Source organism: Gopherus evgoodei, chromosome 11 (assembly GCF_007399415.2).
Source record: "Gopherus evgoodei ecotype Sinaloan lineage chromosome 11, rGopEvg1_v1.p, whole genome shotgun sequence".
In the NCBI taxonomy this organism is placed as follows: domain Eukaryota; kingdom Metazoa; phylum Chordata; order Testudines; family Testudinidae; genus Gopherus; species Gopherus evgoodei.
Genome location: NC_044332.1, coordinates 37,950,765 through 37,964,064, shown reverse-complemented (window position 1 = coordinate 37,964,064; position 13,300 = coordinate 37,950,765). Strand labels below are relative to the sequence as shown.

Genomic DNA, 13,300 nt, shown 5'->3' with positions numbered 1-13,300 from the left:
GGTAGGAGAATGAAGCATAATCTTTGCATAAAAGTGAACAAAGAGTTTCTGTATTATATTATAAATCAGAGTAGAATGGTTCCCAACACTGCACCATTGTAATGAAAGAAAGAGTTCCTGAGCTTTAAGAATTCTTTCAACTCAAAATCCAGGCTACTAAGATTAAGTGTTGATCCAGGTGAAGAAAAGTGCTTGTGAGTGCCAGTTTCAGACTTATTTGGAAGTGTTGTTTGAAGAGCTACATAAAAAAAAAAAGTGGATGAGCTCAGAGAGGAAGAGGCTGATGGGATAGACAAAAAAACAAAGTATGGAAGAGAGATTTGGAGAAGAGGAAATGAAAGGAAGGAGATAGAGAACACTGCAGGGAGAAAAAAGGAAAAGAAGAAACTGTCAAGGCAATGCAGGAAAAGATGCACTATAATCTATTACAGAAAAGAAAAATAAGAACAAAGCCAGAAAGAGAAATAACATTTTTTTAATCTCAAATAAACAAAGTTAATTAATGATATTACAATTAAATACAATTGTGTACTCTATTTTTAAATTATTGGGTGTGGTTTTAGAGACATAGCAGCACAGATATTATTCACCTTGACTAGTCAACATAGTCCTCATGCCAGTGGGCTTCAGGAAAGTTTTTCATTCCCTGATTAAATGGACCTACAAACTGATCCAACAGTCCCAAAACCACTGGCTTGATGGGATGTCCAAATAAACTAAAATGAGATTGATTTTCAAATGCAAGAATTAATTTCAGTTATTTTTGGTGTGGGACACGACCTCAAATTACGAACTGTAAACACGTTCCTTTCTTTCCCACCTTATGTTCTATAGTCAATCCTAGTTAGAAAAACTGTAGAGGGAATGTTTAACAGGACACAATGGATACAGATTTATTTGAAAAAAAAATTACTCACTATTTTCTTCTTTTGGGATTTTAGCTCTTCTAATGCTTCACCTAAAAAAAACCAACAAGATTTATGTTAGTTTTTATATTAAAAATGTGATAAATATATTTCAGCATAGATTAACTGAATACTTCTCACTTGTGAGAGCAAACAAAATTTTCATTCACTGACCCCAAGTAATCCCAGTACATTAGCAAATCCTTCTTGTGCTTAGTTTATTTTCACGTAAGAGTTTTAAATAAGCCACCTAAACTTACTGGCAGTTTCAAGTTTTAATTATAAAACCTTTTAAAGAACCATTTAATTAAACAAACTAGTACAGCCCAAGTCCTGTTTTGACATATATTAAAATTGGTGCAACAATAGCAATGTTTGCTTAAATATGTGGATTCAGTTGACTTTACAGAAAATCTTTTAGTTTGAATTTTAATACATCTGTTTGATTCCCAGATTCACACGTTTAATACACTTTCTATAGTGCTGTTGTAGCTGTATTGGTCCTATTATATTAAAGAGACAACGTTGGTGTGATATCTTTTACTGGACCAACTTCTGTTGGCAAGAGGGACAAACTTCAAGCTTGCCTAGAGCTCTTCTTCAGGTCTGGGAAATGTACTCAGAGTGTCAAGCTAGATAAGAAATGGAAAAGATTGTTTAGAATAAGGAATTAACACATATTTCAAGGGACCATTCAAGGTGAAGTGGCCTGTTAACAACTCTCCAGTCATGAGGGTTAGGGGTTAGTGCAGTGATCCCCAATGCGGTGCCCACAGGTGCAGTGGCAGCCACCGAGGCATCTATGTGCGCCGTATACTGGCCGATGGACAAGCATCCGCCAAAACGCGGCATAATCAAGAGGCGCCGCTGCTGAAAAGCCGCTGATTTTTGGCAGCATTTCGGCGGCGACACCTCTTGATGATGATGCTTTGGCGGCGATGCCTCTTGACGTTGCTGCTTCTCAGCGGATGCTTGTCTGCTGGCCACGGTCCTCGGTGGCTCGTTGTCCGGAGCCTGACATCCGGAAAAGGTTGGGGACCACTGGGTTAGTGGATTACAGATTGTTGTAATAAGCCACAAATCCAGCGTCTCTATTCAGTCCATGATTTTTAGTGTTTAGCAAAGTTTGTCTCTCTCACCATTTAATACAGGGGTCTCAAACATGCGGCCCGCGAGGTTATTTTCTGCGGCTCATGAGCTCCTCGCGGGCCCCCCGCCCTCCCCCAGCGTTTACCTAGAGCAGCTCCAGACCAACGCGCACCGGTGGCAGGGCAGGCTCCCTGCCTGCCTGCCCGCCCGCCCTGTCCCCGCGCCACTCTGGGAAGCGGACAGAATCTGGGGGAGGAGAGGCGCAGGGGTGTGTTGATATTGCTTCAGGCACCGCCCCAGCAGCTCCCATTGGCTGCGGTTCCCCGTTCCCAGCCAATGGGAGCTGCTGGGGGTGGTGCCTGAAGCAACAGCAACACACTCACCCCTGTGCCCCTGCTCCCTCACGTTCCAGCTGCTTCCCAGAGTGGCATGGGGGCAAGGCAGGCAGGCAAGAACCCTGCCCTGCCCCCGGTGCATGTTAGGCCAGATCCCGCCCCCTGAACCCCTCTTGTGGTGGAACCCTCTGCCCTGAGCCCCCTGCTGCACCCTGACCCCCCTGCCACATCCCTCCTACACCCCAACTCACTGCCCTGAGCCAGCCACACTCCAACCCCCTGCCGTACCCTTTACCTTGCCCTCCTGCCCTGAGCCCCCTGCTGCACCCCTCCTGTATCCCAACTCCCTTCCCTGAGCCGCCTGCCACACCCTGCACCTGACCCCCTGCCCTGAGCCCCCTGTTGTCCCCCTCCTGCACCCCGACCCCCGCCACACCCCTCAGCCCTCCTGCACCCCAACCCACTGCCTCACCCCTCCTGCACCCCACACCCCAACTCCCTGCCCTGAGCCCCTGCCACACCCCACACCCCTCCTGCATCCCCTGGGGGCAGGGAGGGGGTAGAGTTGGGCTGGAGATTTTGGGGAAGGGGTTGGAATGGGTGCAGGGCTGGGCCTCATGAAAGGGGTGGAGTGGGGGCAGGGCTGATGGGGGTGGGGAGTTGGGGTCAGTAGTGTGGCCCTCGGGCCAATGTACTAGTATGCATGTGGCCCCCGTGGTCATCTGAGTTTGAGACCCCTGCTCTAATATATTTTATGCAAGTCTCATGCATGCTAGTTGCAAATATTAGATCATTTCCAAACTTATCAATGGGATCTATATATTTCATCCTGACAGCATTTCCAAAATACAACAAAACCCCAGTTTTATAGGAGAAGATATGACTACCAGAAGATCATCTCATTACTACAGAATAGAAGGGACAGTGTTACAGCCAGTAAGCTCAACATCTAACCTTTATCTCTAAGAGAAAAAAAATTAAGTCAAATGCATGTGGGATTTTTCCTGAAAGTCAATACAAGTAGTTCAGTACTTATGGAAAACTCACTGTAATAAGCCAGAATGAATTCCCTGGATACTAGCAATTCTCTGCTACCTCCTTTATAGTTGAACAATGCATTCTAACAAGCAAAAAAATACAAAAGTATTTACAGTTATTTTTCCGCCCTTAGTGTTATTTAACAGCTTCCTCGGTACACCTCATTTTGTGGGCTCAAAATTTATTTTGTCAGCATCAGTTTTTCACAAAGATAGTCCATAAGTGAGAAAAGGCTATAGTGAAGAAAACTAAAATTATGGAATTACATAACCATTATTTAGGCCAGGAGTCAGCAACCTTTCAGAAGCGATGTGCCAAATTTTCATTTATTCACTCTAATTTAAGGTTTCATGTGCCAGTAATACATTTCAACGTTTTTAGAAGGTCTCTTTCTATGAGTCTATAATCCATAACTGAACTATTGTTCTATGTAAAGTAAATAAGGTTTATAAAATGTTTAAGAAGCTTCATTTAAAATTAAATAAAAATGCAGAGCAGCCCAGACTGGTGGCCAGGACCCAGGCAGTATGAGTGCCACTGAAAATCAGCTCACATGCCACCTTTGGCACGCATGCCATAGGTTGCCTACCCCTGATTTAGGCCATCGCAAATTCATAAAAGAAGAAGACTGGAATAAGTTTGCATTATCTATAAATTCTTATTCAAAATTTAATAGTTTACATTAGTGTTTGTGTTCTCAGACAAACATTTCAATTCTTGCTGATTTAGTAGGCTTTTCATCAAGGCAAAGATATTTTATTTGTTAATTTATAACATGCACCACAAATGTATTTAATTGGGCATACGTACATAATTTAAAACAATTTATACAAAGAGACAGCTATGACCAATCCAGTAACCTTGATAGGTATGCTGCAAGGCCTAGAAACCCACTGTTGGGCCAGCTGGGAGGAGTAGTTTCCAGAGTCATATAGCCCCCAAATGATTAAATATTAAGGCTGTTTGCTCACACACTGACAGATTAGTGAACTGGTGTAAGACCCATAACAAGTTAACAGGAGGCACTGAATGGTAAACGGGGCCAGTTCTTGTAGATAGTTATCAAAGCCATGTTAAGTAGACTTGAATCTTTAACATTTTTGCCTGTACTGTTGTAGAATCAAGACTAGATACTAACTGTGATTTGACTGTGTTTACCTACATCATTAGAAGTTTAATAATGTGATCTAATTAGTTTGTAGATGCTAAAATCCTGTTTATCTTTTAGTGATTTGTTACTGTATTCTACTGAATCAAAGACCAAAGATATAATATAGAAGATATTGTAGGAACTAAATGTTATTTACTTTGTCTTCAGCTTACACTGTCTATGCCATAATGAACTGTCTTTATAGTCTGAATGGTTAATTGCCCTATATTAATTAATACAAATAGTTACCTATGTATGCATAGGAAGCATAAGATTAGCTTCAAAGCAACAATATACGTTACCTAGTCTTCATCGAAGGAAGGCCCTTCTGTGACGATTGCTGTCAAGAAGCTATCAGCCTGCTAAAGAACTATAAAGGAAGCTTTGGGCCTGATCCTTTTTAAACTCACATCTGCTTAAACTTTGACAGGGCAAGTCTAAGCCACAAGACCTCTGAGGCCTCTAGATTTACTCGGTGTTCACCCTGGAATTCTCATGGAAGGAAACTCTGCACTTGGACTGCCTATTGGACTATAATAAGCATTATTAATTTTACATTAATTTAAAAAAGAAAGTTTTACAAATCAGCAGTCTCACTGTCTCTGCTATGAAACAAACGTAAGGTTTTTATACACATTTGTATGTATATTGAACTATATACAACTCTCTTCTTTTAGTAAAGAGTCTTAGATCTAGTTAATAAGGATTGGCTGTAAGAATGTATTTGCTCGAGATCTGAATTATTCATTGACTTGGCGGGCAATGTGTCCAGTCTTCTGGAATTGGTAGGACTATGTATGGTAAATACAGTTTTCAGTAATCTCACTATATTAGACTTGGCTGTCTGGATAGGAGCCAAAGGGTGGATTGCTTAAAGGGGGGGGGTTGTATTTTGGCTTCTTGGTAACCAGTGTGATATTACAAAAGCTATTTGGATACTGGCTTAGTGAATCTAATTATAGAATAAACCACCAGTTTTGGAGATTGTCTGCTCTATTCCTTGCCGTCTGCACTGAGAAAGCATTCTCAGTATGACCCCTCCAGGCACCATGATCACACACATCATCACTGAATTTGACTGCCACAGCAAATTACTAGAGAGGCAGCCTCCCAGATAGCCCACATCATTTAAGAACTACAGATCAGTGACAACAACTCAAACTGCACCCAGAAGCAATATGATGCCAGTACATTTGAACAATTGGAAAATGTTCTAGTAGTTAATACTATATAACAGCAAGCAGCTACATTCTTCACGAAGTGCAACTTCCCAGTGGTCTTAAACTGCAGCCCCAATGAGCACTACAGTATTTTTAAAACAGAATCATAGAACTGGAAGGGACCTCGGGAGGTCATCTAGTCCAGTGCCCTGCACTCGAGGCAGGACTAAGCATTATCTATACCATCCCTCACAGGTGTTTGTCCAACCTGCTCTTAAAAATCCCCAATGATGGACATTCCACAACCTCCATAGGCAATTTATTCCAGTACTCAACCACTCTGAAAGTTACAACGTTTTTCCTAGTGTCCAACCCTAACCACCCCTGCTGCAATTTAAGTCCATTGTTTCTTGTCCTGTCCTTACAGGTTAAGAACAACAGTTTTCTCCCTCCTCTTCATAACAACCTTTTAAAGTACTTGAAAACTTATGTCCCCTCTCAGTCTTCTCTTTACCAGACTAAACAAACCCAATGTTTTCAATCTTTCCTCATAGGTCATGTTTTCTAAACCTTTAATCATCTTTGTTGCTCTTCTCTGGACTTTCTCCAATTTGTCCACACCTTTCCTGAAATTTGGCGCCCAGACCTGGACAATACTCTAGTTGAGGCCTCATCAGCACAGAGTAGAGCAGAAGAACAACTTATTGTGTCTTGCTTACAATACTCCTGCTAATACATCCCAGAATGATATTTGTTTTTTTTTGCAACAGTATTACACTGTTGACTCATACTTAGCTTGTGACCCACTATGACCCCCAGATCCCTTTCCGCAGCACTCCTTCCTAGGCAGTCATTTCCCATTTTGTATGTGTGCAACTGATCATTCCTTCCTAAGTGGAGTACTCTGCATTTGTCCTTATTGAATTTCATCCTGTTGACTTCAGGCCATTTTTCAAGTTTGTCCAGATCATTTTGAATTTTAATCCTATCCAGCTTGGTATCATCCATAAACTTTATAAGTGTGCTCCCTTTGCCATTATCTAAATCATTGATGAAGATATTGAACAGAACCAGACCCAGAACCGATCCCTGTGGGACCCCACTCGTTATGCCCTTGAATAACCTTTTGAGTCATAAGACACAAAGCCAAATCTGAATTCTCTTTACGTGTTTTGCATACGTCAGTAAGGAGTGTTGAAGACAATCTCGCCTTTAATGAAGAGGTCTCTTCATGAATTCCAAATGCTATGGACAGACCCGCCACCACAAATGCCTGTTTTTAAATTTTGCCTTAGAATTTATCCTTTTATTAGAACTCTGGCCATCCCTTTTGAACATTCTGCATTATTCTCATGCCACTTATCTGTACTACTTTTGAAAAAAAAAAATCAGGAATTCCCATTGCAGTGGATAGGCAGCTCTCAAAAGGACAACATATTAATAATATTGCATCAAGAAAATGATGTTTGTCTGTCTCACTTTTCCATTTAGAAGAACCTGCCGCTTTTTAACAGCATACCATTACAGCCGTGCTACAAACAACGACGACTGCAGTAGTCTCTTCAAAAGAAGGACAACAGAATTTATTTCATACAAACAGTCTCTGCCCTTACTCATAGCATGAGAAAGTTAAGACAGTCAAAATACTGCCAGAGTACTTGCAGTAACTTTTTTGACGCCTATATTCAATCGAGCTTATATTCTAGTCAGGGGGCTATATGAGTCTCTCACATAAAATCATAGAGTTTAAGGCCAGAAGGGAACACTAGATCATGTATTCTTATCTCAAAAGTAAATGAAACCTAAAGGAGACTGGACTATTGTATGCCACAGGCAGAGAATAGGAAGGATCAAGGTGCACCAGTGCTGAAGGCCCCTGCATTGATCTATTACACCTCACAACACCTCTCTATGGCAGGGCATTGCCATTCTATAGATGGGAAGAAAAGAGATTAAGGACTTTCCAAGGACGTAAGTGGTAGAAACAGAATTTAAAAGTCTACCAAGTCCCAGTTCTGTGCCTCAACCAAGAGGTCATCATTCCTCTCCTGAAAGTTAATACAAGTACCTGTGTACCATTATACTGAGTCTCACTCCTACTAATTAGTTCCATAGGATTTGAAACACACTGAAAAGATACTTACTGTTTCTTTCTGTTCTTTTGGAAAAGAAGAAAATGAGTACTGTTCTTATAAACCAGATTCTGTGGGAGGAAAAAAGAAGTTATTTTACATTAAGACTAATCAAAACTGAAAATAAACGAATTTGTAATGGGAAGCTAATTACACCCCAATTATGGAGTGACTAGCACTCCTCCAAAATGGTTTACAAGTAGCCTATTCTAAAGGTTTAATAGAAACTCAAGCTTCACAGAACAGCTAGCGTCAAACACTTTCACAAAAAGATGGCATTGTTCCCCTCCAACATCTCTTGCAAATATTGCAAAGGACACCAATAGAAAAAACAACATTACTCCTAGGTCACATTTCCCTTGTAACTAGGGTGACCAGACAGCAAGTATGAAAAATTAGGACAGGGGATGGGCATAATAGGAGCCTATATAAGAAAAAGACCCAAAAATCAGGACTGTCCCTATAAAATCAGGACATCTGGTCACCTTACTTGTAACACCTAGTTTTCAAAGTAGATTATCTATAATCACTTCCTTCAAGGAAAGCATCCTTAGCAACTATGCAGAAAATAGTGAAAATCTTCACAAATATATTACAAAGTGGGAAGTTACGAATGATGCTCCAGCATTTCCTCCCATCACAGCACTGATTTACATAAAATCAGTAATGTTTCTTTTAAAATATAATGAAACAAATTATTACTATGTGAAGAGCTAATGAAGAAGCAGCCACAATGGCAATGTCATATTTCATGGGGAAGTTTTAATATATACCCTCCAAAAGTAAAGCAATAAAACGTATAATAGTAAGAATTTTAAAAATAAACTACTGACGCATATTTAGTCACATATTATAATATGTAAGGATTCAAGCAATGATTGATTTTCATGTAGAAAAAGATGGTTACTCACCTTTGTAACTGTTGTTCTTCGAGATGTGTTGCTCATATCCATTCCAGTTAGGTGTGCGCGCGCTGCGAGCACGTTCGTCGGAAGATTTTTACCCAAGCAACACTCGGTGAGTCAGCTGGGCGCACCCTGGAGTGGTGCCGGATATATACCCCTGCCGACCCAACCACCCCTCAGTTCCTTCTTGCCAGCTACTCCAACAGTGGGGAAGGGGGGGGGGTTGGAATGGATATGAGCAACACATCTCAAAGAACAACAGTTACAAAGGTGAGTAACCGTCTTTTCTTCTTCTTCGAGTGCTTGCTCATATCCATTCCAGTTAGGTGATTCCCAAGCCTTACCTAGGCGGTGGGGTCGGAGTGAGATGTGACAGAATGCAAAACTGCTGAGCCAAAAACTGCATCATCTCTTGACTGTTGAACCAGAGCATAATGCGAAGCAAAGGTGTGGACCGAGGACCAGGTAGCTGTGCGACATATCTCCTGGATAGGTACATGAGCCAGGAAGGCGGCAGATGAAGCCTGAGCCCTGCTAGAATGCGCGGTGATGTGGCTTGGGGAAATACGAGCCAAATCATAACAAGTGCGGATGCACGCCGTCACCCAAGATGAGATCCTGTGAAGGAAACAGGTAGGCCTTTCCTTCAGTCTGCTACCACGACAAAGAGTTGGAGCATTTTACAAAACGGTTTTGTCCGCTCAATATAAAATGCGAGTGCTCTATGGATGTCCAGGGAGTGTAACTGTTGCTCCCGTCGCGTTGAGTGTGGCTTCGGGAAGAAGACCGGGAGAAAGATGTCCTGGTTAACACGAAAGGCCGAAACTACCTTAGGGAGGAAAGCCGGGTGTGATCACAACTGCACCTTGTCTTTGTGAAACACAGTGTACGGCAGATCCACCGTAAGAGCCCTAAGCTCGGAGACTCGTCTGGCCGATGTAATGGCTACAAGGAAAGCTGTCTTCCAAGACAGGTATAGCAGCGAGCAGGTTGCTAACAGCTCGAATGGGGGAGACATAAGCCTGGTTAAAACCAGGTTGAGGTCCTAGGTCGGAGCTGGGCGGCGTACTTGAGGGTATAAGCGCTCCAAGCTCTTGAGGAACCTCGAAACCATATAGTGTGTGAGAACACGGAACGACCACCTTCGCCTGAGTGGAAGATAGAGATGGCTGCCAAGTGTACCCTCAGTGATGATACTGCTAGACCCTGCTGTTTGAGAGACCAGAGGTAGTCCAAAATAGAGATCTCAGTGGGAGTAAGATTAAGCGTTTCGCACCAGCAGGAGAAACGCTTCCACTTGGCCAGGTACATTGACCGGGTGGAAGGCTTCCTGCTACCCAGGAGAACTTGTCGTACTGATTCAGAGCAACGTAACTCACTGGTTTAGCCACGCAGCAGCCATGCCGTGAGGTGAAGAGCCTGCAGGTCCGAGTGGCAAAGCCTGCCATGGTCCTGAGTTATGAGGTCTGGGTGGAGCGTCAGGGTAATTGGGTTGGCTATCGACAGGTCGAGCAATGTGGTGTACCAGTGCTGCCTGGGCCACGCTGGAGCGATCATGATGATGCGCGCTCTGTCCCTGTGGAGTTTCAGCAGGACCTTGTGAACCAGCAGGAACGGTGGGAAGGCATAAAGGAGCTGGCTCTTCCACGGCATCAGGAAAGCGTCCGAGATCGATCCCGGGGAGAGACCTTGGAAGGAGCAGAACATCTGGCATTTCCTGTTCTCGCAGGAAGCGAACAGGTCTATGTGGGGAAATCCCCACTTCTGGAAAACAGAACGCATAACGTCCAGGCGGATCGACCACTCATGAGACAGGAAAGACCTGTTGAGTCGATTCGCCAGGGTGTTCTGAACACCTGGGAGAAAGGACGCTACCAGATCTATCGAGTGGGCTATGCAAAAGTCCCAGAGTTGGATGGCCTCCTGACAAAGGGGGAGGACCATGTCCCTCCCTGTTTGTTTATGTAGTACATGGCCGTTGTGTTGTCTGTAAACACTGAGACACAACGGCCACGCAACTGTTGCTGGAACACCTGGCACGCCAGGCAGACTGCTCTCAGTTCTCGGACATTTATGTGTAATGCCAGCTCCTGAGAAGACCAAAGGCCTTGAGTACGAAGGTGACCGAGGTGAGCACCCCAGCCGAAAGATGATGCGTCCGTTGTCAGGGAGATTGAGGGTTGGGGCGGATGGAACGGCATCCCTGCACACACCAGGGAGGGAGTTGGCCACCATTCTAGGGAGCCTAGGGTGCTCGGGGGAATGGCGACTATCGTGTCTATCGGGTTCCTGCCCGGGTGGTATACCGAGTTGAGCCAAACTTGGAGAGGACGGAGGCGGAGCCTGGCGTGTTTAGTTACAAACCAGATGGCAGCCATGTGACCCAGGAGACTGAGACAAGTGCGAGCCGAGGTCGTCGGGAAATTCTGTAGACCTCAGATGATTGTTGCCATCGCCTGAAACCGCGGCTGTGGTAAGCAGGCTCTGGCTAGACTGGAGTCCAGGATAGCTCCTATGAAGTCTAACCTCTGCGTGGGAACCAGAGTGGATTTTTCTATATTGATCATCAGGCCTAGACGTGTGAATAGGTCCTTGACGATGCCCACATGCTGAGTGACTTGTGTCTCAGAGGCCCCTCGGATGAGCCAACCGTCCAGATATGGAAAAACGTGTATCCGATGTCAGCGGAGGTAGGTGGCGACTACGGCCATACATTTTGTAAATACCCTTGGGGCTGCAGAAAGGCCAAAACGGCAGGACCGTAAACTGCAAGTGCTGACGGTTGTCTACAAAGCAGAGGTATCTCCTGTGCGGAGGAAAGATGGCGATGTGAAAGTACGCGTCCTTCATATCGAGGGCGGCATACCAGTCTCCAGGATACAAGGACAGGATGATGGTCTCCAGGGATACCATGCGGAACTTCACTTTATCATAAACTGGTTGAGCCCTCGCAGATCTAGGATAGGTCTGAGACCTCCCTTCGACTTGGGGATTAGGAAATAAATGGGAGTAAAACCCCTTGCCCCTTTTGTCCATCAGTACCTCCTCTATAGCTCCTATGGCGAGGAGCATCTGCATCGCTTGTAAGAGGAATTGCTCATGAGAGGAGTCCCTGAAGAGGGACAGGGTTGGAGGACGGGGTTCAAATAAATTGGAGGTGGTACCCATACTCCACCGTGCGTAGGACCCAGCGATCTGCAGTTAACTGGGACCACACCGGGAGGAAGTAGAAGAGAGACGGCTGAAGAAGGGAGGAGAGGGATCCTGGCCTGTAACTGGTACGCCGCCCTCGGGCGCACCTTCAAAAGTTCGTCTTTGGTCCCGGTGGTGGTTTCGAGGGACCTAGATTTTGGCCCCCTTAGGGTCCTGACGGTCGTCTGCGACCATCTCGGCCGCGCCGCCTGTCAAAGTCCTATCTTTGTCTAGGCACAGAGTATGGGCGGTGAGGCTGGGGACGGAAAGGCCTGCGTTGGGTCACCGGCGTATGCATGCTGAGAGAGCGCATTATGACCCTGTTGTCCTTCAAGCTTTGCAGCCTGGGATCATTCTTTTCCGAGAAGAGGCCTTTACCATCAAATGGTAAGTCCTGAATGGTATACTGCAGCTCCAGTGGAAGGTTTGAAACCTGAAGCCATGAGATGCGCCTCATGGCAACACCCGAGGCCAGAGTCCTGGCTGCTGAGTCTGTTGCATCCAACGAGGCCTGGAGGGAAGTTCTGGCCACCTTTTTCCCTTCCTCCAAGAGGGCAGCGAACTCTTGGTGGGAGCCTTGAGGGAGAAGCTCTGTAAACTTACCCACCGCCACCCAGGTGTTATAATTATAGCGGCTAAGCAAGACTTGTTGATTTGCCACCCGGAGCTGTAGGGCCCCTGCCGAGTACACCTTGCAGCCGAGTAGGTCCATTCGCCTAGCCTCCTTCGATTTTGGGGCTGGCACCTGCTGGCCATGGCATTCCCTCTCATTAACAGACTGGACGACTAGTGAGCAGGGAGGAGGATGGACATACAAGTACTTGTACCCTTTAGAGGGCACCATATATTTACGCTCGACTCCCCTGGCCACAGGAGGGATAGAGGCTGGGGACTGCCATATGGTATCAGCATTCGCCTGGATGGTCCAAATAAACGGTAGGGCCACTCTAGTGGGGGCATCCGCCGACAGAATGTCCACTACCGGGTCCTCTACCTCCGGGGACCTCCTCCACCTGGAGGTTCATATTGAGTGCTACACTCCTTAGGAGGTCCTGATGGGCTCTCAGGTTGATTGGAGGAGGGCCCGAGGAGGATGTTCCTTCCACCGCCTCATCTGATCTGGTCTGGATGGCCATGGAGGTGCTGAAAAGCTCTGGGCAGAGTCTCTGTCTCTAGTGGACCTTGCCCTAATCGGCACTGGGGACCGGTACCGGGAACGAGATCGGGACCTGCGACCGGAGCAGTGCCGGGAGGTTGACCGAGATCTCGAGGCTCGACGTCGTGAACGGCTACGGGAGTCACGGTGCCTGGAGCAGTGCCAGGAGCTGGAACGGTGCCGCGAGTAGCGGGCCCACGAACAGGATATCGACCGGTGCCGCGAGTGCGACCGGTAC

General features: G+C 45.5%; 1 protein-coding gene across 3 annotated transcripts in view; it reads right to left on the bottom strand.

Moving 5' to 3' along the window:
• Positions 1-13,300, bottom strand: part of LNPK (lunapark, ER junction formation factor) — an 83,104-nt gene that overhangs the window by 52,043 nt on the left and 17,761 nt on the right. For all 3 annotated transcript variants that reach the window (XM_030579750.1, XM_030579752.1, XM_030579751.1), the window contains exons 5-6: positions 7,822-7,880; positions 918-958 (exon numbers count right to left, since the gene is read on the bottom strand). In XM_030579750.1, coding sequence (XP_030435610.1) covers positions 918-958; positions 7,822-7,880 — 100 coding nt within the window. The remainder of the gene's footprint in view (positions 1-917; positions 959-7,821; positions 7,881-13,300) is intronic.